The sequence below is a fragment of the Pipra filicauda genome, unplaced genomic scaffold (assembly GCF_003945595.2).
Source record: "Pipra filicauda isolate LSUMZ 115617 unplaced genomic scaffold, ASM394559v2 scaffold567_size291404_pilon, whole genome shotgun sequence".
NCBI classification, from domain to species: Eukaryota; Metazoa; Chordata; class Aves; order Passeriformes; family Pipridae; genus Pipra; species Pipra filicauda.
The window spans coordinates 102,967-130,963 of NW_024104717.1; the positions used below are offsets into that span (position 1 = coordinate 102,967).

The 27,997-nt window shown below is 49.8% G+C and overlaps 3 protein-coding genes across 5 annotated transcripts; all 3 read left to right on the forward strand.

Moving 5' to 3' along the window:
* Positions 1–4: 4 nt before the first annotated feature.
* Positions 5–14,841, forward strand: USP5 (ubiquitin specific peptidase 5). Of its 2 annotated transcripts, none has more exons than XM_027710410.2 (20): positions 5–133; positions 1,577–1,702; positions 1,997–2,063; positions 4,907–5,040; positions 5,325–5,470; positions 5,775–5,959; positions 6,539–6,633; positions 7,144–7,337; positions 7,490–7,561; positions 8,802–8,883; positions 9,104–9,229; positions 9,664–9,817; positions 10,202–10,376; positions 11,627–11,715; positions 11,911–12,102; positions 12,655–12,798; positions 12,956–13,101; positions 13,188–13,338; positions 13,975–14,059; positions 14,230–14,841. In XM_027710410.2, the coding sequence occupies exons 1-20, from the start codon at positions 26–28 to the stop codon at positions 14,321–14,323; spliced, it is 2,565 nt and encodes an 854-aa protein (XP_027566211.1). In that variant the 5' UTR covers positions 5–25; the 3' UTR covers positions 14,324–14,841. The 2 variants fall into 2 exon arrangements, with proteins under 2 accessions (XP_027566211.1, XP_027566212.1); XM_027710411.2 differs by having other exon boundaries at positions 11,911–12,033.
* Positions 14,842–14,941: 100 nt separating this feature from the next.
* Positions 14,942–17,703, forward strand: TPI1 (triosephosphate isomerase 1). Its single transcript, XM_027710413.2, has 7 exons — positions 14,942–15,145; positions 15,820–15,943; positions 16,029–16,113; positions 16,247–16,379; positions 16,486–16,571; positions 16,792–16,879; positions 17,143–17,703. The coding sequence occupies exons 1-7, from the start codon at positions 15,034–15,036 to the stop codon at positions 17,259–17,261; spliced, it is 747 nt and encodes a 248-aa protein (XP_027566214.1). The 5' UTR covers positions 14,942–15,033; the 3' UTR covers positions 17,262–17,703.
* A 3,775-nt stretch (positions 17,704–21,478) lies between these two features.
* Positions 21,479–27,849, forward strand: LRRC23 (leucine rich repeat containing 23). Of its 2 annotated transcripts, none has more exons than XR_003538726.2 (7): positions 21,479–21,718; positions 21,796–21,908; positions 22,740–22,993; positions 23,083–23,213; positions 26,229–26,365; positions 27,012–27,176; positions 27,463–27,849. XR_003538726.2 is itself a non-coding variant. In XM_027710409.2 (7 exons), the coding sequence occupies exons 1-7, from the start codon at positions 21,617–21,619 to the stop codon at positions 27,523–27,525; spliced, it is 1,026 nt and encodes a 341-aa protein (XP_027566210.1). In that variant the 5' UTR covers positions 21,482–21,616; the 3' UTR covers positions 27,526–27,849. The 2 variants fall into 2 exon arrangements, 1 of the variants encoding a protein (XP_027566210.1); XM_027710409.2 differs by having other exon boundaries at positions 21,482–21,718; positions 26,951–27,176.
* The last annotated feature ends 148 nt before the right edge of the window (positions 27,850–27,997 follow it).

Here is a 27,997-nt window from a genome sequence, read left to right on the forward strand (position 1 = left end):
GGCGGTGCCGCAGTGAGCCGCTGTCATGGCGGAGCTGAGCGAGGCGCTGCTGTCCGTGTTGCCGTCCATCCGGGTGCCCAAGGCTGGCGACCGCGTCCACAAGGACGAGTGCGCCTTCTCCTTCGACACGCCGGTAAGCGCGCCCCGCCGCCGGCCTGCCCACCCGCCTGCTCGCCCGGGCTACTCCCGCCGCGGCCGGCTCACACCCTGCCGCCCTCCCGGGCGCCGCCCGCGCGGGACCTCATGGGACTTGTGGTTCCCCGGCGGCTGCGGCGGCCGCGCCGGGGCGGCCTGCGGGGCCCTCGCGAACTACAGCGCCCGGCGTGCCCTGCGGCGCGTCCAGCCCGCCCGTGGCGCGCTGGGGGCTGTAGTTCTGGGACCAGGGCGGGCGTGGGCAGGGCGCTCTCCCCGACCAGCCGCGGCCCGGCCCGGCCGGCCCTAGGGAGCGGGTGCCCCCGGCCCGGACCCGCCGCTGCGGGGCCTCCCTGGGACTTGCGGTCCGGCGATGGGCGGGGGGTTGGGGCGCGCCCTGGGCCCGCCATTGGCGGCGGGAGGCGGGCCGGGGGTCCCGCCCTGCCGGGGTCTGAACCTCCTCCAGCCTCGCCGCGCGGTGTGGCCCGGCAGGCGGGGGCCAAGGCCGTGCTGTGTCATTAAGATGGCAGTGGTCCCTTCTCCAGCCATCTCCACCCCGCCGGCATCCCTGCGTCTCCTGCGCTACCCACGCCCGGCCTAGGCGGACCAGGGGAGGCGCAGGCGGCAGGAGAGCGAGGTTCCCCCTTGGGCTTCTCCGCGGGTGCTCGTCCGGGCTGAGCCCCAGCCCACCAGAAATGGGCTGTAATTGGAAGATACGCGTCCTTCGAGGAAGCGGCACATGGCATCCTGGCCCTCATCCCCTCCCTGAGTCCCACAGTGATGCCTAGCCGTGCGCTGCCCACTCTGACTGTCTCAGCTGCTGCTGAGACCTTAGTGGTTTCACTCTTTTCCAGCCTCTGCATTTGGGTCTCTCAGCCCTTCAATTTTAAAAGGATACTTCTGCTGAACGAGCATGGTGTTTTCCAGCTGCTGGGGGGATAGTGGTGCTCATTCTGTGTCTGTTTTGGAGCTGCTCACAAGCTTTTGAACCCAATAGCAAAAGTAAACAGTGGTCTGTTAACCTTATTCACACTGTAGCTTGGCAGCATTCCCTGTGGCACTGGGAATCATGCTCTTGGACAGGGTGCCACAGTTTTGCTGGTAATGATTGTACTGTGCTCTGAACTTGTGAACTGTGAGTGCTAAGGGCCTTTTGCAAGGTAGACTCCTGGGGAAGCTCAGACTTTCCTGGTTCAGTAGCACCCTGCCATAAGTGAACAGGCAAATAGTTTTTTTAATATGTCATCATGACAGGAGTGCCTGTTGTGGGACAGCCAGGCAGGGGCTTGCCGTCTTATTTCTGACTCGCTGCTAAGTGACTGGTATGTAGGAATGAGCTGTTGCCGTGATTTACTGAATAATGACTAGTTTTCCGTGCCTATCCTAGCAGCTGGAATGGCATTCTTTCCCACCTCCCTTCAGTTTTATTCCTCCTTCCTTCCAGGAGTCAGATGGCGGCTTGTATATCTGCATGAACACGTTCCTGGGCTTTGGGAAGCAGTATGTGGAAAGGCACTATCAGAAAACAGGCCAGCGGGTCTATCTGCATCTCAAAAGAACACGTAAACCGGTAAAAAATAAAAATTTATATGCTCAAGCTTGTTCTGAAATTGAGAGCTGGGCTGTGTCTCATTATTCAACCAGATACAGTTTATTCTCCTCAGACACAACTGATGTTTTTCCTGGTGAATTGAGGGACACCAGTCCTTCAGCTCTGCTTATGTTGCATTGTTATATGGATTGCCCATGCTATTTCGGCCCAGCTTCCTTCTGTTCTCAGGGTAGCTTAATTTCAATCCTTAAGGCCTGCCACCGCTTGCCTGTCCCCCTAATTCTATTTCCGTATTTCTTGTCAATGCCATAGAAGGAAGAAGACACCAATTCCAGTGCTGGGGACCCCCCAAGGAAGAAACCAACTCGCTTGGCTATTGGTAAGGAAGTACTTGTGCACTCTGTGGTCCTTGTTGTTTTGAGCCAGCTCTCTGGAGCTGCCTGGCTCGTCTCTTTTGCCTTTACTCTTCTGGGCTAGTATGACTGGCCAAAGTAAGACTTTTCATTTTCTAATGTGTCTCAGGTGAATAGTTTCTGCAGAACAGTCATTGAGGTGGTAGTTGTGTTTTGTGTCCAAAGTTGCATCATGTTTTCTGTGGATAAATACATTTTGTATCCTCTCTGCATGCCTGGCTCAGCTTGTTATGGTTATAACCAGAATAGGATTGTTGCTTAAACAGGATGTGCCCAGTGTGGGGCTGAAGGAAGTTTGAGAAAATATATAAGTCTGAGAAAAGTAAGTTTGAAGCTTCTGACAGATAAACTATTCTGTAAACTTCTCAGATATCGAACTAGTGTTATTGATATAGATGGGGAAGAAGTTAATGGTAAATGCCGTATTAACGTTTTTGGCTCAATAGGTCTTTGAAATACAAGGTTGATGCTGGAGAAAATACGTGTGAACATTAAAATATTAAAAACAAGCCCTTTCTTTTTGAAGAACAGGGCTGGTGTTCCATTATTCTCTTGCACCAACTGAAAAGGCTGTCATGGCAATCAGTGGAGATGCTGCTTATTTGGTGCAGTCTCAGCTCGTAATTTCTGAACCATTATGGAGACACATAAAGCAGATGACAGGAACATTTGTAGCAGTAACAGGTTCTTGGCTTGCTGGAAGCTGACCACTAGAGGGAAATCCAGAACCTGGACTGGGAACATCTTGCTTTTGGCTCACTTTTTCCACTGCTGCCAGAGCACAAACACTGCTATTAAGGCTGTCAGCTGCTCTCTGTTTGGATGGTGAGCTGAATGGAGTCCAAAAGATCACTTCTAGCAAAATTGAGACTAGAATCTATGTTTCTTCAGGTAGCCAGTGCTTTTATTGATACAATTATGCTGCTTTTGGAGAGATGAGGCCCAGTCTGCATTATGAGTTACTTCTGCATCCTGAATTCTACAAAGGTCTTGAGAGAAGTGTTATCAGTGGGTTGGCAAATATCTACCTGTGATAACAGTTTAGTGGTGTGAAAGGATCAGGAGAGAATAAAAGAAAGTATTAGCCCTGTGACACAGTGGTCTTAAGTTCAGGAGAGATTTTTTTTATCTTTATTTTAGCCGAACTATGGTGGTTTAGCTAATCCTGACACAGGAGATTTTTTTAAAGTACTAGAAAGATTTCAGAGCAAAATGTCATTAGCTGCAAAATGTAGCCCTTGATCTCTCTGTACCTCATTCTCCCCTCTCCATGGAAAAAAAAATCTACAGTGCTTGCCTCCTATGCCTGAATGTTGGTTGAATGACTTTTGTAGTCTGTGGTGCGTAGATACCATGGAAAGGGAAGCAGTGTGCCTCGTGGCAAGGTGTTGGCTATAAGTGGGGGGGAAAGGACTAGGAGTCAGTCTGCTGGCTGAAGACACTCTTCCTCAAATAGAGCCTCAGAAGGTTCATATAACCACTGAGGGAACCTCACCAGTCTGGTTTAGTTCGTTTAGATTTTGGGAATCGCGTAATGCCCTGGGGGATTGTGTATTGCTTTACTCTGTGAAGTGGTGACAGGAAATCTCTCTGGGCTGTGCCGAAGAGGCACAGAAGAGGATTATCTGGGTATGTTGTTGCATGATGCTGGGGACTGTTTTCAGGTATTTCTAAAATCACTGTATTCATAGGTAGCAGTTTGTGCACAGTGTAAAAATTGTAGGTATCTAAGGAGGGAGTTGCAGAAGATCTCATGGGACCGGGTGTTTTTGTCAATAATGTTTTAAGGAAATGCAGTAGTGGTTATCAGAACTGTGTCACACAGAGGATTCTTGAGGCAGAGACACTGAACAGCAAAAGCTTGTATTCCCTGCAGAGATTTGTTGCAGTCACAGATGTTCATAGATCTGTTGCAGAGGTTATTGGAGCCACAACATGCAATTTTTCAAGGAATAAAGGAAATTCAGTTTAAAAAATCAGGGGGTTTAGGCTGCTAATAAACCCTATCTGTCTTGCCTGTTTCCTTCTGGGATGTAGCATGTGAACACCTGGAGAACAGGAACGGCCAAGCTTTTTCCCTGAGTTCCTACATAATTCAGAAACCATTCCCTGCTGTAGTTGAGGGAATCTGCAGAAACTACAGATGTTTTAGGTGAACATCCATCATGACTATTGGCAGCTGGCAAATAACCTTTTATGTATGGATCTCCCATTTCTGTTTCAACCTCTGGAAAGCAAGGCTAAGTGTACATGAGAAACTACTAGCACTATACCTTTCCTAAGACTTTTTCTGCGATTCTGGATGTTCCAGGGGAGTTCCTGGTTCTTCTTGCTTGAGTTCGGGACTCTGAACTATCCTTTCTGGAAAAGGCAAGAAACAGAGGCAGGCTCCTTAAAGATGCTGGCAGAGCTGACCTGTGCACAGGGCTGCAAGATGATCTCTTCATGCACATCTCCATTCACCATCTTGAGTCTTCTGGTGAAGGATGAACACCAGTGCTTTATCTTGGCTCTGTTCTAGAACAAGTGGTTTTTTTCTGGTTGTAGTCAGGGTCTAGAGACTCTTTTTAAGCATCGGTAAAAAGAGCTGGGAAAAGGCAAACCTGTTGTCATTGGGCTTATATTTGCTTCTGTGAAGTCCACACCGCCAGCAGAAATTTTGGGATCCAGAAGTGGAAGAAAGGTTGTAGATCACTGATTTAGAGCTTTATCTTAGTCATAGTGCTTTATTTCATGTAAACTCTGGGCAAAGAAGCTTGGCGAGCTCTTTGGTTTTACCTGTTACCACAATGTTTTTTTCTTCCTGTAGGTGTAGAAGGTGGATTTGACATCACAGAAGAAAAGTTTGAATATGACGAAGATGTAAAAATAGTAATTTTCCCAGACCATTTGGATATTCCTCGTGATGGCCTGGAGGGCCTACCAGACATGGTCAGAGATAGGGTATGTTTGGGTGTAGGCCTGTGTTTTCTATTGATGAGAAAATGTACCTTTACAGAGAAGGAAACACTACCCTGTGAAAGGGATCCTGCAGAGCTGCTGTGAAGTCTCAGCTGGCAGTAAGCAGGACTGTTCTGCATTTACACAGTTCTTTATATTATGAAGTCCTGGCTTGTGTGTGACTGAGGCTCCATAACACAACTGACTTGCCTAAATGTACAGTGTTGTGCTACTGGAAGCTTCTTTCCATGTGCCCTTCATGTTTTTTCCTGCTGTCCTAATTCCAGATTGCCAGTGCAATTGAGGCCATCCTGACAGCAGATTCAGCCTCACGGAAGCAGGAGGTGCAAGCTTGGGATGGGGAGGTTCGACGTGTTTCCAAACACGCTTTTTCTCTGCACCAACTTCAGAACGACGTCCGCATCCCACCATGGTGAGCTTAGTACTGAAACTAGGTGTGTCCCAGACCTGTCCCCGTCACTTTCTTCTCCTGTCCTGTACTGCAGCAGCAGATGACACTGCTTTTGTGAGTCTCTGAGTGTGCCTTGTTATAGTAAATAAGGGGGAGATGGCAAACTAAGGCATTTCAGGATGCTCAGTGTTCTGAAATGAAAGAGGATTGAGATTGCCTATAGTGCGGGTAATGCGGTCAGCAGTGGGTAGTAATGGAGAGGGCTGGGGAGGTAGGATCTAAAGGTTTTCGCTCTGATCTCTTTTTCTCTGTTCCTTGTCCGTAGTGGCTGGAAGTGCAGCAAGTGTGACATGAAGGAGAACCTGTGGCTGAACATGACGGACGGAGCCATCCTCTGTGGTCGGCGCTACTTTGATGGCAGTGGTGGCAACAATCACGCGGTCGAGCATTACCGAGAAACTGGCTACCCACTGGCTGTGAAACTGGGAACAATTACTCCTGATGGGGCTGGTGAGAAGGGGATCCTCTGTGGGGAAATCCCAGGCACACTCAGGCTGACTTGGGTCTCTGACAAGGCAAGTCAGGGAGGATTTCCAGGTATGGGACTAATGCTACCCATCTTACGACCTGGAATGTGCAGTGTCATCCCATTGTGAACTTCCCCACTCTGATGTACTTCTTGCATGAGGTGAAGAAACAGCTGATAAAACCTTGCCTTCCTCTTCCAATCCCTTGTAACTGGAGGACTTTAGAATAGTTATCCAGGTTGCCATCTTATTTTCTGTGTTTATCAAAGAATTTTGTGTCCAAATCTTAAGCAGAGAGTATATGGCACAGTAACCCAATTTCCTCACTCCGAGCGTATGTGTACCTCTGTACCTCGATCAGTGGCAAAGTTGTTTGTCTTGTCACGTTGTTCAGAGGAATCTCAGTGTTCTGTGATGCTATTCTGCTGAGGAGGAAAAGAAACCCCAACTGCCCAGTTTGTCAAAACTCACAGTTCTGAGCACTCTGTTCTCTTCATCCAACTGTGAATTTGAGATCATAGGCCATTATAAGTCTCTGTTTCTCCTCTGTGTTCCTGCATAGATGTGTACTCCTATGACGAGGATGACATGGTGTTGGATCCCAACCTGGCAGAACACCTGGCACACTTTGGGATTGACATGCTCAAGATGCAGAAGGTGAGGGGGAAGGGTGATCCTTCATAGGCTGAGAGGGAGAGAGTAGCAACTCTAGGTATTTTGGTTGGATTCCAGCTTTCTGTGACTATGCAGAACCATTCCTGATCAAGAAACCCTGGGTTTTTTTGTCACAGTTATCTCATCTACCTCTCTTCTTTCACTGCCTTTTTTGCCTTTCTTTCATGTCCCTCAAGTTTATTTCCTTGGGGTTATGTGTCAGTACTGTGGGCAGAGAGACTCCCAGGTGCTGAGCTGTGTTCCCTAGATTCAGTGTTAGTGTGTGATTTCTATGCCTCTTTTCAAGGAATGGTTCAGATTTCTCCCGTGTTTGTTATCCTTCCTCTTTCTGTCACAGGTATTCAGATATATAGAAACAATTCTTGTTTCTTCCTCCTCTCTGAATAGCATAAACCACAATGGATTTGACTATGTGTATCTCTACAACTTTTCACACCTCTAATGTGCCCTTGAGTCTGTCTTGAGGATTTTTCCTGTTCTTTCCCTCTGCAGACAGACAAAACAATGACAGAACTGGAAATAGACATGAATCAGCGCATTGGGGAGTGGGAGCTCATCCAGGAGTCTGGCGTGCAGCTCAAGCCTCTCTATGGGCCTGGGTACACTGGTATCCGTAACCTGGGCAACAGTTGCTACCTCAATTCTGTGATGCAGGTGCTGTTCAGTATCCCAGACTTCCAGAGAAAGTAAGTGAGTTTAGTCACCTTTTCCCATTAGTCTGGGATCAGTAGAAAGGTCTCCTAGAGCTGGGAGCTTCTGTTACAGTAATCATGCTCAGAACTGCCTCTATACTAGATGAACCTATATATCCCTTAGATTGTCTCATTTTGCTCTGCAGGTATGTGGACAAGCTGGAGAAGATATTCCAAAGCGCACCTTCAGACCCCACACAGGACTTCAGCACACAAGTGTACGTAGAGTTTTGGTGAGAGAGGGAAGGTCAAAGCTGCCTGGGTGCATCCCTTCTTTGCTGGTTTGTTCAGGTTTCTCCCTCACTCTCTGTTTCCATGCCCACCACCGAAGACACCGATCCTCAGTGATCAATAAGGATGTAAGCTAAGAAATTCAGCTGAATGCCCTAGGTGCAGAGGACAGAGAGCACCTCAGTGTTCATGGGAGGCTCTTAAATGAGCTATGTGGGAAGACAGTATTGTCTGTCACCCCAGGGGGATTTCTGGTAGGCAGCTTCTGTCTGCATAACAGCAAAAGTGCTTGCTGTCTGCAATGGAGGGAGATTGTAAAGAGCAAAGGAATATGTAGATTTAGTCAATTTTATTCTCAATGGGTAATTTATATATGCTTAAAGAGGCTTCCCTCGAGAGGTGTTGTGTGAGCAATAGCAGGAGAATATGCAGATGGAGGAACACAAGATTTGGGAGGGTTTTACATTTTAAATACATGAAATCTATGCTACAGCTGCTCTAAAACGGCAAAGCAGCATGTGGAGGTTTGGGATGAAGAAAGGGAAGGTGGCATTTGTGGAAGGGAGCTCAGTGGGAGGGGTGGTTTCTAAATTTGGACAGCCTGGAGTGAGTTGTTCAATTAGAGGGGATTAAGATGAGACAGCCAGAAAGCAGAGGGAAGAATTGGTAAGATTTGGTTCCAGACAAATGGCAGTATTGATGGGGAATGACTTGAGTGAAGTGAAACAGTAGGAGAGTCAGCATAGGAGGAAGTTCCTGAACACTTCTGTTATCCATTAAGTGCCTCATGCAGTCATCCCTGATTTTTCCTCTGGGAAAAAGTGATCAGTCTGCTCACAGCAATGCTATTTCTGGTTCAGACAGTTTCCCTGTGCCCTGTTGTCTCCTGCACAGTCAGACAGACTGCTACCTTACCCGTGTCGGACTGCAGCTCAGTTTGGCTGTTACACAATTGCCATGTGGCTCAGCACCCGCTTTTCCTTTATGTGCTACTCAGTGTGCAAGCAGTGGTTGAGGTTGGTGCCCAAAAGTCCTGGTAACTTTGAACTCAGTGATATCTCCTGGGGCCAGAGGGCAGACCACAATAAGATGATCTTGTCTGGTGCAGCAGAGAAAGCTGTTACCTGTGAGACTGACAGTGTTAAAGCTGGATGGGTTGCTGTGGCTCCCAGAGTATGTGGGACTGAAGAAACTGTTTTGATGCTAACAGTGACTTCATCATTCCAGAGCCAAACTGGGCCATGGACTGCTTTCTGGGGAGTATTCAAGGCCAGCCTCTGCAGATGGGGAACAGCAGCCTGATCAGAAGGTGATCCTTAGATATGGCATCCTCTTGATGTGTGTGTTGCATGAGGTACTGTGTGTACTATGTAGGAAAGGAGAGAGAAGCCTTTCTGCAGACATTTCCTAAGGCTCATTCCAAGACCGTGTCACTTGAAGAAAAGCATGGCTAAGAGTAGCGTGCTACTTGCCAGGACACATGCCAGGCAAATTATGACCACTTTCCTGTTCCACTTTGTTGTTTGCAGGGTATGCAAAATGGCATTGCTCCACGCATGTTTAAGTCCCTCATCGGAAAGGGGCACCCAGAATTTTCCACTAACCGACAGCAGGATGCCCAGGAATTCTTTCTGCACTTCATCAATATGGTGGAGGTAATGGTTGAGTCTATCTGTCAAATCATGGAAAAGCCAGCTTGGTTTTCTCCCCACAGCAAGGGTAAGGAGTGGAGGTGAGAAACTGGCAATCAGGGCAGAGAGAGGGAGAGAACACAGGGAAATTGGCCAGCCAGCACCTGCTGAGGCAGAGAAGGAGAGATGCTTGGCCATGTTTTCAGGGCTGATTCCTTGGAGAAATCTCTGCTGGGAGTGGCACAGCTGGAGATGCAAATTTTCTTTAGGGGCAGGAGTGCCATGGGTTCCTGGGGTAGTGAAGTTGGCTCTAGTTTCCTCTTTGCTGTCTTTTCAAGAGGACTGGGTACAGAAGTGAATACTCTTCAGCCACGTCCTGTGTGGGATCACTGCTACTGCAGATAGTTATTTCTGCCATTCTGATGTTACATTTGTCCTTCTAATCTCTCCTTCTTCAGAGGAACTGCCGCAGCTCGGAGAACCCTAACGAGGTCTTCCGTTTTCTGGTGGAGGAGAAGCTGAAGTGCCTGGCCACAGAAAAGGTGAAATATACCCAGCGTGTGGACTATATTATGCAGCTGCCTGTGCCAATGGATGCTGCACTCAACAAAGGTCAGTAATGTGCCAAGACCTGAACAGTAGCAAACTCTATGTTTGTGTATTGTACTATTCTTACAGAACTCCTTAAATGAGAAGGGGACTTCTTTGCCACTTCTGAGGCCAGATCCTTCTCCTGCTTTTGTGGGATCAGGCTGATTTCTTCAGAGGTGGTGTGACACGGTGATGTCCCTGTGGAGCCTTTCCCTCGGACACCACAAGCTGGCCTGTGATTCAGCAAACCAGGACTGACTGCAGTAGCAGAACAGTGCTCTGGAAGTTATGCTCCATTCTTGATGGCGTGTATCTATAGGCCTGTTCCGCCCCTGGGTATAGCTTACACCAGTTGTTTTGTAGGTACCTAGAGGTGGTCCTTGATGACTCTGTTTTATTCTCTAGATGAACTACTGGAATATGAGGAGAAGAAGAGGCAGGCAGAGGAGGAGAAGCAGCCATTGCCTGAGCTGGTGCGAGCCAAGGTGCCTTTCAGCTCCTGCCTAGAGGCCTATGGAGCTCCAGAGCAGGTGGATGATTTCTGGAGCACAGCCTTGCAGGCCAAGTCTGTGGCTCTCAAGTGAGTGTGTGTCAGCTAGGCTGTGACAAACTGGCCGTAGCTGCATCTTTGGGGACTACTTGTAGTGGCTTGGGGAAGAAGCATTACTGAAGCTTTGTAGTCAGCCACGCCCTGGACCCATAGAAGGTTGAAGCAGAGTGGGAATCAGTCTGTCAGTGCTGGAGTGGTTGCCCCGAGTGGGCAGAACAGCAGTGTTGATGAAGTCAGATTTCAGTTACTGAGAGGCTATGAAAATACAGTGATATTCCAGAAAACTAGTAGCTTTTGTAAATGTAAAATTTAGCTTTAGAATCAGTACCGACAGTATGGCGACAGTGGTCTTGCATAGTCTCTCAAATTTCTTTAAGTTTTTAGCTATTAAGATTAGAAAAAAACGCTGAGTGTAACAGATGCAAGAGTTCTTTTTAAGAATGGTAACTTAAGTGCTAGTAGCAAAGTTTAAAGAACAGCTTTAATTTTTCTCACTGCCTGGAGCACATGCAAGAGTGAAAAGGTAGAGTGAGAAGATTACAAATGTAAGTGGCTTTCTGCTGTGATGCTACTGTGTGTTCTTCTGCAGTGAAGAAGCTGGAACTATTTTTCTAACAAATATTCTGTTAGTAAGAAATAGTTACTACAAACATCACATTGAAAAATAACATTTTGTTTTGCTTTTTAGTGAGTTGTGTTCAAACGCTTTACCATTGATTAAGTTAGTTCTACAGCATGTTGCAGTTATTTCCTGGTAATAAGTATCTTGTCTCACAGGCACTTCTCCCTTCACAAACATTCCCCTCTGTTTCATAGATTCCAAAATAATGTTCAATCAAATTCAGTTAACTTAAAATTCACTTCTGCTTCATATCCAAAAAATGCTCTTGTACTTGAAAGCTTGTCAGTTCCTGCAGCTGTATCTGTTGGTCTAATAAAAGATATTATTTCCTCTACATTTTTTAAGGGTTAGACTTTTAATTAAACACCAAAATGTGAGGAGGCTTGTAAAATACAGGATTGGAGGGCAAGAGAGCATGTACTCTTTTTCGTCAACCCCCAAGATTTTGTAAACGTTGCACTCTGTCCCATCTTGTCAGGGCTTCTTTAGAAATGGTTCTGTTTGAGGACCTCTAAGCTCAGCACAGGAGTGCTGTACAAATAGGTGTGTCCTCCTGGCTTAGAATATGCCTCTGCCCTGCTCACTGATTTCTTAAATCAACTAGGTGCCCTCAATTGTTGCTGACAAAGTATTTAAAAATGTTATGTGTCTCTTTCAGAACAACACGGTTCGCCTCTTTCCCAGATTATCTGGTCATCCAGATCAAGAAGTTCACTTTCGGTCTGGACTGGGTGCCCAAAAAGCTTGGTAAGAAGAATGAGAAGTACAGAACATATAGGTACTGGGAGTCACATATGGATATTGTGGTCATCATTGCAAAGAGGAAAGGAAGTACCCCAAAAGTTGCTGCAGGCATCCCCAGGGACTTACCCTTCAAGATCTCTCAACCGAATCCTTTGTTTCTGCCCCTGTGGGGAGGCTGAGCAAGACTTTATTTTGCAGATGTTTCCATTGAAATGCCAGAGGAGCTGGATATCTCTGCGCTGCAGGGAACAGGGCTGCAGGATGGAGAAGAGGAAATGCCAGACATCGCACCCCCACTGGTGACACCAGACGAACCCAAAGGTAGCCTGGGGTTCTATGGCAACGAGGACGACGACTCCTTCTGCTCCCCTCACTTCTCCTCTCCAACATGTTAGTGATTCTCCTCCTCTCTTCCTGATGCCTGACTCATTTCCCTGCTCTCCTTGCCTTGTCTCCCATGCTAGCAGTTTTCCACTTGCTCGGACTTTCCCTGTCCCTCTGTCAGTGATTGCCGGCTGCCTCCCTTGCATGCCTGTTATGCAAGGGTGTTATGCAAGGGAGTTTGTTGATTCCTGTTCTGTGCAGGATGGTGGGGTGGCATGTCTGGTGCATTTAGAGGAGGCAGAGCTGGGGTTTATACAAGATTTAACTGGTACAGTTATTTTATTTTCACAAACCACAGTGGGAGGTTGGGTTTGGAGCCTAGGGAGGAGCCAGTGCTCCCAAGTTCATGGGTTCAGTTGTTTTGTTCTTTTGGGATTCCTGTGTGCGAGACTGCACTTCTGAAGAGCAAGGGTGGTAAAGGATGAGAAGAGCAGAGAGATGGAGCTTGGTGTGAAATAAAGTCAGAAGTGGTGGCTTTGGAGGCTGTGTGACACTACGCAAAATGGAGCAGGCAGGGATGGGTGGGAGTGGGTGGCTCTAATCTCTGTGTTCCCACAGCACCCATGTTGGATGAGTCGGTGATTATCCAGCTAGTGGAGATGGGCTTTCCCATGGATGCCTGCCGCAAAGCCGTATATTACACAGGGAACAGTGGGGTTGAGGCGGCCATGATGTGGGTCATGTCACATATGGATGATCCAGGTATGGGGCCACATGGCCATAGTGAAGCTTACTGCATCTGGGCCACGGTACTTCCTGTCCCGCTGCCACAATGGAAAACTGAAGTAGTTTGGACTTGGACTGTATCTGTCCCAGAGAGATCTAACTGTTCTGAGCTGTGTTCTGTTTCCTGCTGCAGACTTTGCTAACCCATTAGTTCTCCCTGGATCCAGTGGACCGGGGTCAACTATTGCCTGCCCAGACCCTCCTTCAGAAGACAGTGTGGCCACTATTGTCTCCATGGGCTTCTCCCGGGACCACGCTATGAAAGCGCTCAGGGCGACGGTGAGAGGCATGGGTGACATCAGAGTGCAAGGATATTCTCAGGAACAGGGATTCCCGAGTTCACTGTCTTCTCTTCTTCCTTCCAGAACAACAGTCTGGAGCGTGCTGTGGATTGGATCTTTAGTCACATTGATGACCTTGCAGAAGCTGCTATGGACATCTCAGAAGGGCACTCGGCAGCTGATTCCATCTCTGAATCCGTCCCTGTGGGTCCTAAAGTGCGCGATGGGCCTGGAAGTGAGTTCCACGCTGTAGGAATGTGGATTTTGGGGTGCAAACTCCACATGACTTTGTTGTCCCTGATCCATGCAGTACTACAGGTTTTAGCAGCAGTAACTGTCACAAAGCTGGTTTGGTTGTTGAAATAGAAGCCGAGAGGAAAAGAGGAGGAATGGCGGTGTAGTCCAGACCCTTCAGGCTGGGTAGGAATCACCTGGAAGCCAGTAAGAGAGAGGCAGAGGAAGTGCCATGTAGTGAAAGACAGGAAGGGCTGTGCTGCATTTTTTCAATTATCCCAGAAGGCTTTTTTGCCCTTCAGGGAAATCTGGTTCCAGTCTGTGTGCAGAATTGGTGCCAGTGCTGCTGGGCTGCTGGATGCCATATGGAGAGGGAATCCCTGCCTTACCCATCCAGCACCCATGGGTTAAATGAAAAGTTGGAAGAGAGAAGGCTAAATGGAAGTTATCATCATTTCCCTACATGTTTGGCCTTAAGACCACTCACAGGCACATTTGATGGGGATCCAGTTCTAAATTATTACCCAGCAGAGCTACCATCAGGGACCTTCTCTAGAGAGGGCTTTGCACAGGGTGTTTCAGAGTAAGATGCCTTTCCTTTTTCCCTGATGATCCTTTCTTCCCTCCTCTTCTCAAGAATACCAGCTGTTTGCCTTCATCAGCCACATGGGCACTTCGACTATGTGTGGACACTACGTTTGTCACATCAAGAAAGATGGCAGGTGAGAGGGATTTCCACAGCATAAGGGGACTTGGAGGTACTGCTTTAAATCCCACCCTGTTTCTTCAGAGGTCTTGTGGGGATCAGGGATGAGAGCAGGTGAGGGGACTCAATGGAGTTGTGTCTTAACCATGGAATGGCATCCCTGAGCTCTTCTTGTGCCTGTTGCAGATGGGTGATCTACAACGACCAGAAAGTCTGTGCTTCTGAGAAGCCACCGAAGGACCTGGGCTACATCTACTTCTATCAGCGGATTCCCAGCTAGAACATCCTCTTGCTGTGTGTGGTGGGGGGAGAGTGGGCTGAAGGCATGGGGGAGGAAGGGGTGGGGGCAGTGAGGATGGGAGTAGGGTCCTTCTCTCCCCTGCTCCTCTTTCCCCAGTAGTCCCTTCATGGCCCCTCTGTGGAGACACAGAAGGAGACGAGTTAATTGACTAATTGACTGGGGGCTGGAGCCCCTGTGGACATGACTGAAGAGGGTCCGGGGGGAGGGTGGGAATATCTGTTTCTCTAGGAAATGTCCTCACTGTCCCCACCCCGGTGACACACAGCCCTAGTGCTTCGCTGCTTGGTGGGACGATGCCACCTCCTTGCTGTCCAGAAGGAGAGGAGGGGGCCTGTGTGTTACGTGTGGCTTGTGTATGGGGGGGGGGGTTCCTCCTGCCTGCCCTGCTGGGCGGGGGCGCAGGGCAGGCAGCAAGGTGGGCCACGAGCAGCGCTTCCCCTTGTGTGCCCTTTACATGCCAAAATACACGAGGGACAAAATAAAAGTCGAAATACCCCCTTGTGTCTGTCTGTCCCCGCCTCGCTGGGGCGAAGCGCGGGCGGGGGGTGGGCGGGGCTAGCGGGGAGGCGGGGCCGCGCGCGCCGCCGAGCTATAAAGCCGGGCGCCGGGTTGGGCGCGCGCTGCTGCCGTCGCTGACCTTCGCCTCTCCTCCGGTACCGGCCCCGCTCGTTCCCTCCGTCCCTCCCGCCATGGCGCCCAGGAAGTTCTTCGTGGGGGGCAACTGGAAGATGAACGGCGACAAGAAGAGCCTGGGCGAGCTCATCCACACGCTGAACGGCGCCAAGCTCTCCGCCGACACCGGTGAGGGCGCGGCCCGCACGTAGCGCACGTCCCGCACGGCCCAGCGGGCCCGGGTCGGGCCCGGACGGGGGAACGGCAAATGTCAGAGGGCGGCGGGGGCCTAAATATAACCCGTCGGCAGCGGCGCTAAATATACCCGCGAAACCGGATCCGGGATTCCGCGGGTCCGGCGGACACGTGCGGCCGAACCCCGGGGCGCCCCGGCTGCACTCCCTGCTCCCGCAGGCCCCGGCGGCCCCGCGCCTCCCCCGGGCCCGGCCCCCACCCCGCCGCCACCGGCGGACGCGGAGCACTGCCCCTGCCCCGCCGCCGTGCCCGGTCACAGCCCCAGGCGGAGCCCGGTGCGGCTCTCTCCGGTTCGGCCAGGCCAGGCCCGGCCCGGCCCGCAGGGTGGGATTCTCCATCGGTTTCTCAGTTGGGACCTTTCCAAGGGACCGCTGTGACCTGACCAGCGGCCTGGTATCGCCTGTCAGCCCGCTGAAAAGGGCTTTCCTCCCCTCTGTTGAGTCATCGGATAGCCGGGATAGTCTTGCGGTACAGAGCCCCCCAAAGGTCAGCGAGGAGGGGCAGGCTGAGCCTTCCCGGGAGAGAGGAATGACCTCTTGGGGTCAGTGGCTAGGTACAGTTTCTGCCCTTTGCCTGTCTCAAAGGTAACCATGTGCTTTGCCTTCCAGAGGTGGTTTGTGGAGCCCCTTCCATCTACCTTGACTTTGCCCGTCAGAAGCTTGATGCAAAGATTGCAGTTGCAGCACAGAACTGTTATAAGGTACCAAAGGGTGCTTTCACAGGAGAGATCAGGTGAGCCCTGGAGAAAGAGTAAAGTCAGGATGCCTCTGGGACCTGAATTTCCTCCAGAGGTTTGAGTCATCTCCTTTCTCCTCAGCCCAGCAATGATCAAAGATATTGGAGCTGCATGGGTGATTCTGGGCCACTCAGAGCGAAGGCATGTTTTTGGAGAGTCTGATGAGGTGAGTGACCTCATGGAATGGTGAGATGGTCCAGTTTGGATGGGCCTGCAAAGACTGGAAGGGTGAGCAGTTAAAACAGTACTACAAGAGTAGCTCTGGTTTATTGTTTGCCTTGTTTCTTTTCTACTTCCAGTTGATTGGGCAGAAGGTGGCTCATGCTCTGGCTGAGGGCCTTGGAGTCATTGCCTGCATTGGAGAGAAGCTGGATGAGAGAGAAGCTGGCATAACAGAGAAGGTGGTTTTTGAACAGACCAAGGCTATTGCTGGTAAGAGAAGAAAATAGGGGTGTTCTTTTTATCAGTTATCAGAAGAGCTCTGTTCTTCGCAGCATAAGGGTATTGTGCTTACCTATATCTTCTCCCTCCTCCCTAGATAATGTGAAGGACTGGAGTAAAGTGGTTCTTGCCTATGAGCCAGTTTGGGCTATTGGAACTGGTAAAACTGCAACTCCCCAACAGGTATGAGCAGGAGAAGGGTGGCTGATTTGATGCCAACTGACCCTTCCCACTCAAGAAATCTTCCTGGGGATTCTTAGTGACGATTTTCTGGAGATTCGTAACAACTTAGAGAATTTTAGACTTAAGGTTTTAAAGATTATCTAACGGTTCCCTTCTCTTTGGAAGGGAATTGTGTGCAGAATAGCTCAGCCCTCAGTGGGACTCCTGTGTTCTATTGCAGGCTCAGGAAGTTCACGAGAAGCTGCGGGGGTGGCTGAAAAGCCACGTGTCTGATGCTGTTGCTCAGTCAACTAGGATTATCTATGGCGGTGAGTCTGAAGCCACTTTCCAGGGCAGGAAAGTGCTTAGTTTCTCTGCCTGTTGCTGTAGTTGTACATCATGCTCTGCTTGGTGAGGAAACTTGAGACTGTCAGAGCATGAAGAACCACCTACTAGCTTGTTTGTTAGCTTACTTGGGTAAACGGGAGACAGTCTTGCTGTCTGCAAGAGGTGGCTGGTACCTTGCAGGTCTTGCCTTTGTCCTGGCCCTGTCCTGGCTGCATCTGACCTTAAAACACTGCTCCCTCTTTAGGTTCAGTCACTGGTAGCAACTGTAAGGAGCTGGCCTCTCAGCATGATGTGGATGGCTTCCTTGTTGGTGGAGCTTCTCTCAAGCCAGAGTTTGTGGATATTATCAATGCCAAACACTGAAGCACCTGTGAGGAGCAGTCCCTTGTGGTTAAAAAATGGAAACAAGAAGGGACCTTTCATTGCACACGTCTCAGTACAGAGGCCTCCTCCAAGGCTTTCCCCCTCCACGGTCGTTGTTCTAGTTGTTCTGCTAACCACCCCCACCATGTTGGAGTCCTGTTAGTGGGAGCCTGTCTCAGCAAAGTCTTGACAGCCTCCTCTGAATTGGCAGAATCCTCAGTTGCCTGTTGACCTGTTAAGAACCCACAGCCCACCTGGCCAGTATCTCCCCCTTTCCCTGCAGTACTGCAGTGGGAGGGGACCACTGGTGCTGGGGGAAGGAACCACACAGTCTGCATCCTTCAGCTCCATCAGTAAGGAGCCTGTCAGCTTCAACCTTTGTGAGACGTCTTACCTCACCTGTGTCCCATACTGAACAATAAAGGAAAAACTGAAAAAGCAAGGGTGTGTCTTGGATCTTATTTGGAAGCAGCTGGGGACAGGCAGCATACAGAACCTGGTGCTTTTGGAGGTGGCTGGTTGCAGAGAGGGTAGTGTGGTTTTTGTAGGCTCTTCCTTGAGGGCCCACTGTTGCCCCAGTAGGCATTGCACAGGTTCAGCCTGCACCTGGTTTGTCATGTAACAGCTCTTCTTTGGGCCTGTGATGACTTGACTCTATCTTCCGTCAGTGTCTCTATTCCAGTAGTTGCTGGAGCACCTGGCTGTCCCACTAGTGAGCTAGTCTTTCCAGGCAGGCTCTGTAATGTGCTCATCCCTGTGCTCTACCTGTGAGGACTGGTAATTGACTGCTCATTAAATGTGGAGCGAGCAGCTCCCTCCCTGTGCAGGGAAGGATTTTAGGCTGTGTGTTGAGGCTGTGCCTACTGCCTGCTTTCAGCTATGTGCTGGTGGGCGAGGACACAAGACTAGATGTTACTTCCCAGCTGCTGATTTTTTTTTTTCAGTAGTACTAAGGGTGACGAAAAAGGAAGTGCCTCACAAGGACGAGCTTAGCTATGAGGTGGCATATCCTTGGGAGTCTAGGGGCAGTGTTCCAGCTGCAAGTGCCAGTATCACCTGAGGGATGAGAGGCAGGAGCTGAGGACCAAGGAGGAGAAAGCCTAATGCTGTGGGGGCTTCCACCTAGCTGCTTGCTGGGGGGGAATTCCTGCTGCCCAGCTGGAGCACATGGGAAAGAAAAAGCCCTCTGCCCTTCGGAGGCATCTCCTTCCCGGTTGGGAGCAGAGCCCTCTGCTGCCACAGCTTCTTGTGGAAGGAGAGACAGGCTAAAATGGTGCTGAAACTGGTGGGTGGCAGTGGGATAAGCACTGTTGGGAAGCTGTCTGGTGAGAGCAAGGTCATCTGACATGGAAGGATGTCAGATGGTCTAAGAAAGAAGAGCCTGACAGCAGCAAGGAGGGAGGTGGCAGCTCCCAGCTCTAGGTACATGTGGAGTGACGTGAGGAGGAGGAGGATAATTCAAAGGTGAAAAAAAATTCTGAAAGCTGTATTGTCTACAACCAGAGCCTGTGTTTCTGAGAGGCTGCTGGGCCATGGCTGCAATTTGGTGCCACAGTGCACTGGGGTCAGCGTGGCCAGAGCAGTGGTGGTGCAGCAGGAACATGCAGGGGGCCTAAGGCTGCTGGAAGTGGTAGAATCATTCACAGGGATTGGCTGCTGGCTGCAGCTCTACTGTCAGTTCCTGCTCCTGCCCAGTCCAGCCCACAGCACAAGAGCCCAGGAGAGTGACCTACATAGAAAAAAAAACAGATGGGAGCTGAGCATTGATCTTGGCTGCTTTGAGGAGAATACAGAAGCATGAAAGCATTCCTTTAATGAGGAATAAATTCAAGGAAAATCATTTCTGTATCAGCAGGAGTGCCAGATCTTGTTTTTCTTCTGTTTTGTCTGCTTTCTGGCAGGACTGCAGCTCTATGGAGTGGAAATAGTGCCAGATCCTCCCTGCACACTGTAGTGGTTGAGTCTTAAACAGGTTGCTCTTGGGGGAAAATGCATTGTGTCAGAGGGAACAGTCTGAGAGGCTGTGGTGGCTCCGTGTCCTCAGCCCCAAACAATAGCCAGGCTGAGCTTGTATTTCCAGTAGGCACCACACACACACACATTGACAGGTCCTCGTGGGTCCCTTCCAACTAAGAATATTCTGTGATTCTGAATACACATCACTTAACCATATAACCATGGATGGCCACACAGATTACACATCCAGCCACACAGAGCACTCACACACAGTGCCAGCAGCCTCATGCCACCCTGTGTTCTGGCTGAGCAGGATGGAAGTACACTCGTGTGCACCCATGTATATATGTGTATTTATATACGTATATACACATACATGTACAGCGTGTCCATCCAGTACCTGGGCTCAGGCAGTGTCCAGCAGCTGCCCCAAATCCCAATCTCTCCAGTCTTTCTGGTCCCCCAGTAGTCATCTCCCTGGCCACAAGTCCTTTACCCAGGGCAAATTGTGAAGGGAGTTTAATGAGATGGGACAGGCTGCACTGATCAGGTGCAGGGAATGGCCAAACCATCACAAACCATTTACACATGATAGGCCATTTTTATTTCTGTATCCCACACTTGTTTCCCCACAAGTCACCTAGATCCCTCTCTTTCCTGCCTTTGGTTCCTGCCGTAAACACCCCCTAATGAGTACTATGCAATACCCAAATGCTCTTCCCCTGCATCCCGTCCTGTCTCTCGCATCCTGTCCTGTGTCTCACACCCCTGAGCACAGTGACATCCCAATCCTAAAGATGCTCTGGGGGTCAGGATCCCCTGGAACAGCCGTGGGAGGGGGTCAGACAGGGTTTCCTTTTCTGTGAGTCCTTAATTTGGGCTCCGATCTGCCATTGTGTCCCTGTGCTCATCAAGATGGGCCTCTAGTGGGCTGATGGCCACTGGGATGTGCCTGGAAGCAGCCCAGCAGGGTGCTGCTTGGGCTCCCCCTCCTGCCATCATCACCCTGTGCTCCTTTGTGGTTATGCAAACCAGCTTTTAGCACATAACCTCCCTAATGACCAGTATAGTTAGGTTTGGGATCCTTCTTTTCATACTTATATAACCTAAATAAAATTTCTCTCTTTTAAAGATTTGGCTTTCCTCCTGTAATTGGGGGATATTTAGGGCAGGAATCAAAGGCAGGAAAGGAAAAGTTCATGTGCAGGTTAATTCTTTACTGTGAGGGTGGTGAGGCACTGGAACAGGTTGCTCAGAGGAGCTGTGGATGCCCAATCCGTGGAGGTCTTCAAGACCAGGTTGGATAGGGCCCTCAGCAACCTGGTCTAGTGGGTGCCATCCCTGCCCATGGCAGGGGGGGTTGGAACTAGGTATCTTTAAGGTTCCTTCCAACCCAAACCATTCTGTGATTCTACAATAATGAGCAGGGATTGAATTTCGATGGGGCAAATGTAGCACAGGAGAAGGGGCTGGTACCAGAGTGTCCAGAGGGACAACTGGATGGTCCAGTGGGACAGAGATGGCAGCTTGCCATGCAGCCCTCAGCACAGAGGAGTGCGTAGCAGGAGGGGCGATGGCTGGCACGCTCCTGTCTGACATCCAGCTCCACTTGGACCAGCTTATCTAACACTGACACTTCCCGGGGCCTGCAGAGGAGTGAAGTCCACTGGAGGGAAAGGGAGCAGGGCCTTGGACTTTGTATTGACTGCAAATCACTGGTGACTGTCAGCTCTGAGTAGCGTTCCCAGCTGGTAAACACCCGGCTCTTGCAGGCACTGTTGGCATTGGCTGGGTGTGGGCAGCCTCACCCCTTTCCGTCTCCACAGCCTGGAGCAGAGGGCTGGAGCGGTGGACCCCAAAAGCTCCTTCCTGGCATCCAGGCAGTCATGTCTGGGGAGGTTTCATGAAGACCCCGAGCCCAATTCTGCTCAACGTGTTAATTAAACATTTACTGGAAGGAATGTCTTTCCTCAGGACATTCACTGCCTCAGTGACCATCACCCTCTGTAGCCCAGCCTGACTGTGAAGCTGGCTCCATTTTTTGAGCTGGAGTGCACACAGGTTGGCCTCCAGCGGTCCCTTCCCACCAAAATAATCCTTCAGTTCTCTGGATACGCCAACAATTGCAGATTGTTCCCACACACCTGGGAAGGTGGAGTGGGATAGCAAAGTGCTTCTGATGACGGCGGGACACGCTCTCAGCTTTCCATGTGGCAGTGACTACCCAAAGGACGCGGTGCCCCGGGAAGCCGCGAGCCCATCCCGGCGGCTGCTCCGCGCCGCTCCCGGGAAGCCGTGCCCGCCCCCGGTTCCCATGGCAGCGGGAGCCGCGGCCCGCGCCGCCGGGCCTCTGGGAGCAGCCTCCGCGGGAAGAGGGAACAGGGTTCTGTCCTGGGAGGATGGAGGACGACGAGCAGGAGGGGGACGAGCACAGCCCTGAGAAGGAGGAGGAAGAGGGGGAGAAGGAGGAGGGGGAGGAAGAGGAGAAGAAGGAAGAAGAGGTGAGGGGGGGGGCCCTCAGCACCGCCCGGCTGTGCGTAGGCCAGCGCTGGTGTTGTGCTCTCTCCTCCTCTCCCAGGTGCCGGCTCCCTGTCCTCTGACGGAGGAAGTACTGAAGGAGGGCCTGTCTCTCCTCAGTAAGACGGGCAACGGGCTGGCCCACACCTACGTGAAGTTTGAAGCCAAAGGAAAGTGAGTGTGCAGCACCTGCCCCAGCAGAAGCTCCACAGCCACCCGCAGCCATGGAGCAGCTGTGCCATAAACTGGTGACAGGCCATGCGGGGCAGGAGCATTTCCAGGCACTGCTCTCCAGCTGCCTGGCTTCCAGTCTGTGCCTTAGCACAGCCTGTCCATCCTCAGCCCTGAGGTGGGCACAGCCTCCACCACAGCCAGACGCACCAGTGGGGCATCAGTGTCTCTAAGGATCGAGGGGAGCCTGCCCCTCGCTCTGGGCTGTGGTCTCCTAGGGGAGCCTGAACCGGGTGACCTCCCTACAGGCACTTTGAGAAAATCCACTAACATCTGTCCCATTAACTAACATTTAAGGCATGCAGTTGTAAGTACAGTGCCACAGTGGCCTCCGGATCAGCACACCCACATTACCCTGGACCTAACTAAGAGGCCTCAGTAAGACTGTTTCTTTCAGCAGCCTCATACATATGTCAACCACCATTTTTCCCACTAGTAAAGTCCTTACACACAGTTGCTGTCTAACAGACCCCTCCCCAAAACTTACCCTCTTTTCTGCTCTGGTTCTGCCCTCTCCTGACAGATACATTTCAATGGGAATAAATACTCCTCTGCCAGGAAAGGAGGTCAAATCTTACCATTTGTCCTTGTTTACAGACTGTTTGGCCTGTCCCTATCACCTGCCTTTTTCTTCCTTCTCTCCAGCAAGGCTTTCTAGGATAGCAGGCAAGTGCAAGAGGAGGTTGCCCTCCCTCCAGTAGTTGCAAGGAGCAAACCAAAAGTTGGTGGTGGGGAAATATGAGAGATGTTTCATTCACATTCTCCCTCCCTCAGGAACTTGACAGACATCAGCGTGCTCAAAAGCTTCATTCACCTGCGGTATGTGGATTTGTCAGAGAACAAGCTGCAAGATTTGTCTCCACTGAGCAGCCTAACAGAGCTGCTTTGGCTGAAGGTGGATGGGAACCTGCTCACCAGTGCCTGCATGCAGGAGCTGTCCTATCTCCAGGTCATCAGCTTTGATCGCAACCGCATCAAGGATATGGAAGGCATTACTCACCCCCGCTTAGCCACCCTCAGCCTGAAAGGTGATACAGACCACCTCTCTTCACTCTTGTGGGGACACTCTTTGGGTGGGATTAACTCTCTTGTTGTTTCTTCTTCCTCTGGCACTCAGAAAATAAAATCCAGACAATGCTGGGCCTGAGTAAGGACCAGTTGTTCAGCCTGGAAGTCCTGGAGCTGCGAGGAAACAAACTAAAGACCATAGCAGGGCTCAGTCTTCCCAAGCTCAAGAAACTCTATCTGGTAAGGGATCGACCAGCCTGGGGAGTGGGACAGAGCCTGGCTGCAGAGCCTGGCACCTCCAGCCAGTGGGAGGTAGGGAGTTCAATCTTTTCAGCCTGAGGGAGCAACAGATTTCAGAGAACTAAAGAGACCAAATCACTTCTTTGGAGTAGCTCCACGTTCGCTGTGGGCCCAGATAGCGCAAAGGGAGTAGCCACTAACCACAAACTGCAGAGGAGTTGGCAACATTCAGTGTGTCAAGTTCTTCCCCCATGACCTCCTGCAGGAGAGCAGTTTTCCTTTCAGGCAGTGTTAGGCAAGCTCATATTCAAGTGTCCTGGGACTACTGGAGATCACTGGGCAAAGCAACAGGTTTGCTCTGGGTGACACTGGGAGGTGCCTCTTTCTCCTCTCTGATGGACCTAATCAAATACTGGTTTAAACTATATGATTCAGACCTTCAGCTGCCAAAAAAAAAAAACCAAACTGATTGAACATCACAGTAAAACTCAGGTAGGAAAAGCAATTTCCTCATATCATAAACAATTGCTTCAGAGAACATTTACTACTAGAGGAGGAAGTGAAGAGGGTAAGCATGGCCTGTGTGTATGTATGTGTATGGCTCATCTATGTATGTATGGTCACGCATCACACAGTGCTACAGCTTGCAAAGACTAGATAGATAACCTGAGTCACTACTTCTTAAAAAGCAATTAAATATTATAAAGGCTTTGAAAACCTATGTGGTTTCTTTTCATCAAGTCTTCCTGGCAGAAAACACTGAGGAGATTGCTTGCTGAGATTGCCTGCAATTTTCTAGTGGAAAACTGGGATTTTAGATCTAGAGGTTCTCAAAGACTGGGTGAAGTGGATAAGTCACTAGATACAATACAGCATTTCAAAGCATAACCAGACACTTCAGTGAGTTATTGGAGGGAAGCAAATACAGCATCTGTATTTAAACAAGGTTCCTGGTATGACTGAGGGGTTTCTGAACTGCCCAAATGAAGCGGGAAAACTGCATTGTTCTATTAAAACTAGAACAACTGACTATCAGGAATCTTTGGGGCTTGAATTTGTCTCCCATGTCCACATGCTCGTTACATCCTTTTGCAGGGAAATCTCTCTCAGCAATGCTTGGCGTTCTCTATAAAGATTTTGGTGTTACTTCAGCCTTGGGTAGGTGCAGCTGATGCCTCAAAGACAGGGTTCAAGACAAAGGGTTCAGTTTAAACAAACTGAACCACATTTGGTTAATGTGTGACATAGCTAGAGATGAAATTTAGTATGTAAAAAGTTTTAGGTACTAACATGAAGACTATAAGCTGGCTGTGTACCATGTGGCACTTGCAGCAGCTTGAGAGTCAAAGTAGGACTGTGTTAGCTCCTGATCCTGGTGCAGCAGTGGGGGCAAAGGCTGACTAGAGGAAGGTGAAGTGTGCAGGAAGTGGAGAGGGAATCATGGGCAACTATACTATGGTAGCTTTCCATACAAAACAGTGGCATCTCATCCATGTGAAGAACTGGAATGTAAGGTAAGGTGATGGTGTGTCAAATGGAATGTTATTTGATTTAAGGGAAAAAAGAATAAAACAACCCTGAAAAATGTCCATTCTGCATTGTCCTGCTAGTGCTTGCAAGGCCAGAGCTGTTAAAACTATTCACACTGAAGTCATGAAGAAAGTGAGAGTGATGGGAGGTTACTATTCCTTTTACAAACCAGTGGTCTGTGAGCTCCCCACTCACCCCAACTTCTAATTTCCTCTGAGGTACAATGTCCTAATCCTCCCTGACTGTTAAATCTGCTCATGTGACCTTCACTAAATATCCAACTTTCCTCTTTTTGTCCATGTGTTACTCTTTTTACTTGGCCCAGCTGGTCCAGACTCTCCCTTGTCCAGTTTCCATTAAAATGCTCCTTTTCTACAAAATGTCCTTTTCCTGAGTGACCCAGCCCTAAAGTGTTCTCCTATCCCACCAGTTCATCCTGTGTCCCTTTATTAGCCTCAGGTATTGTCTACATCACTGCCTGGGTACCTATGAGGAACAGAGAGCACAACAGCACCTCTCTCCCCGTTTCCCGTTCAGGTGTTTGTGTCCTTAGAGACTTAGAGACTGCGGCCCGAGTCACATTAGCAAGTGAAGCCGTGCTCAGCTCCAAGCTGAGAACGTGGCGGGGAGCTGGCAGTTACGAGGGATGCTCCAAACTTGGCGGCACAAGGCGGTGAGCAGCCTGACAGATCGTTGGTGCTCTCACTGCGGGGAGCCCGCGCTTGGGCTGGAGACCTCTAGTGGCCTTTTCTAGCCGACATCTTGCTGAGAAACTATTCCTGATATTCAGAGCTTCGTATTTTCCCGCTTCGTTAACCCACATCACAGCAAAGCAAATGAAATTCAGTGATGGGGAATTTTAAACTTCCTGATTTAAGATTTTCAGATTTGTTTCAAGAAGGTGCACCTGTGATGAATAACAACAATTATACCTTAAAAATCTTAAAATTAAACCAACCAGCAACCCCTGCCCCCCTCCTCTCTCAGGAGCACACAGCCTGCTTCTGCTACCAGAGGGGTAGAAGAGACTTTTTGGTAGTAGATTTCCCCCGCTGGGGGACTGGAAGATGCCTAGACTACGTGGACTATGTGACTGAGAGGGGCTGGTTACTTATCCTTTAAATACACTCATTTTAGGCTCAGGTCTGAGCTTTCCCCTCCACACAGTTGCTCTCTGAGGCCCATATTTGGCACTGCCATGGAAGGGAGTACTGTGCTGGCAATGGAATATTCACCTGGGGTGGTTTTGTCTCAGACACCAAGTGATGCTCCAGGAAACACTTTTTCAGCAAACTTCTGGTCCTTGAATCTGAGTGCTTAGATGAATGACTACTTGGCCAAGACCCTGAACAACCTGATACAGCTTCAGGGAAGGCTGTGTTATGAGTGGTAGAAAGTCTGAAGGGTAGAAAGAGCTTTAAAGGCCAGAAATAACTGCTGCGTGTCCCCTTTTCCCTTCTCTCTTCCTGTCTCCCTGGTGCTCAGGCCCAGACCAACACCCGCAGCCTTGAAGGCCTCGAGGGGCTTGAGCAGCTGGAGACTCTGCACCTGCGTGACAACAAGCTGGAGACCCTGGATGGATTCTCCAGTAGCATGAAGTGCCTGCAGTATCTCAATCTACGGTGGGTCTTCCCTGCTCTGTGTTGGGACCAGAGATTCTTTCATCAGACTGTACTCCCATTTAGATCTTTAGCATTTTCTGGTTTCTTTGGAAACTGAAGACCTGGTAGGGATGGGTTGACATTTACTGTTCTTAACTGGCATTCAGCACTCAGTTGTTTAGATATGTAACAGTCAGGACCACTCCTGGGCTTCTCAGGAAATATCTGCTTCTCCAGTTACTCTCATACTCCACCTCATGATTTTTATTCCTTGCCATAACTCCATTGGATCCCTCAAAGCATATTCTCTATGTCCTGTTTGCAAGTGCCCTTTAGTTCTCGGCATTTGCCATAAAGGGTGTTGGAGATATCACGTGATTCAATGGACTGTCTGAGCACAGAGAAATCCAGAGGACATGTCCTGTTTGTCCCTCAGTCTGGGGAGCTGCAGGCAGATCTGGATCTTAGGTGACAGATCTGTGGTCTAAGGTCTATGGTCCATCATGCTGCTAAGTTTTGCTTTGTCTATCTTGTCCGCTTACTGTTCCAAAGGGATCTCACTTCTTGCACGGGTCTCTTTCCCCCGCTCTCTTGTGCTTCCTTCAGGAACAATGGGATCAGTAGCTTTCAGGAAGTGGAAAAACTGCAGGTTCTTCCCATGCTGCAGGCACTGGTGCTGTTGGACAATCCATGTGCTGATGAACCCAGTTACCGGCTGGAGGTCCTTGCCCTGCTGCCACACCTGCAACGCCTTGACAAGGAAGTAGTTGAGCAAGATGAGCGGGAAGAGGCGATGAAAATTCATCAGACAAGGCAGGAAGAAAAAGAAAAGGTGAGAACAACATGGTAGGGGGAAGAAGAAGGAAGTAAAGAGAAAGAGAAAGGATCAAACATGCTGATGAAGCCTCACCTCCCTCCGGATTATATGAGGAGAAGGGTGAGGGGCATCAGTTCCAAATGCAGAAGAGCCTGAAAAAGAGACTGGGCTTTGCAACCTGGTTCTGATGGCCAGCATGCAGCCCTGCTGTCATTCCCAACCCCACTAGCCAAAGAGGGTGATGAAAGGGGAAAAGAAGTTGGGCATGGATTCATTAACTTCTCCCTCTTCCCTTCTTCAGGAAATGGAAGGATCTCTCAAGGATGATGCGTCTCTTCAGGAAATGGAAGAATCACAAGGGTGACTGAGTGACCTCTGTTTTTAATACCTGTTCCCAGAGGCTGTCAGGATGTGGAGACGCCTTTCCCCTCATGTGCGGATGGGAACGCGAGAGCTGTAGGTACCAGCTTCACCTCATTTTACCTCTGGACAAAAGAGGAGGGCTACCCACCCTGGTCCTGGAAGCTGCCCTGAGGCACTGCAGTGTTTTTGCAGTCACTGCACTGATATGTTCTATTCTTGGTAGGCCCAAGAGGGAAAATGGGAGAGTTATAGGTTCTGTGGTTCGATTTATGGCTCCCAAAAATCCTGCAAGATTTTCCGATTTGAATAAAAATAATTAATGAGCCCGGAGTGACTGGGATTGTTTATCCTGCACACCCACTCCTATTCCCTGGTTCTCTCACCCTAGTCTGTCTACGTCTATCCCTTGCTGCCTGCCTTTCTCTCCCTCTCCATCCCCTACGTGCTGTTTGCAAAGCTTTGCTAAATCCTGA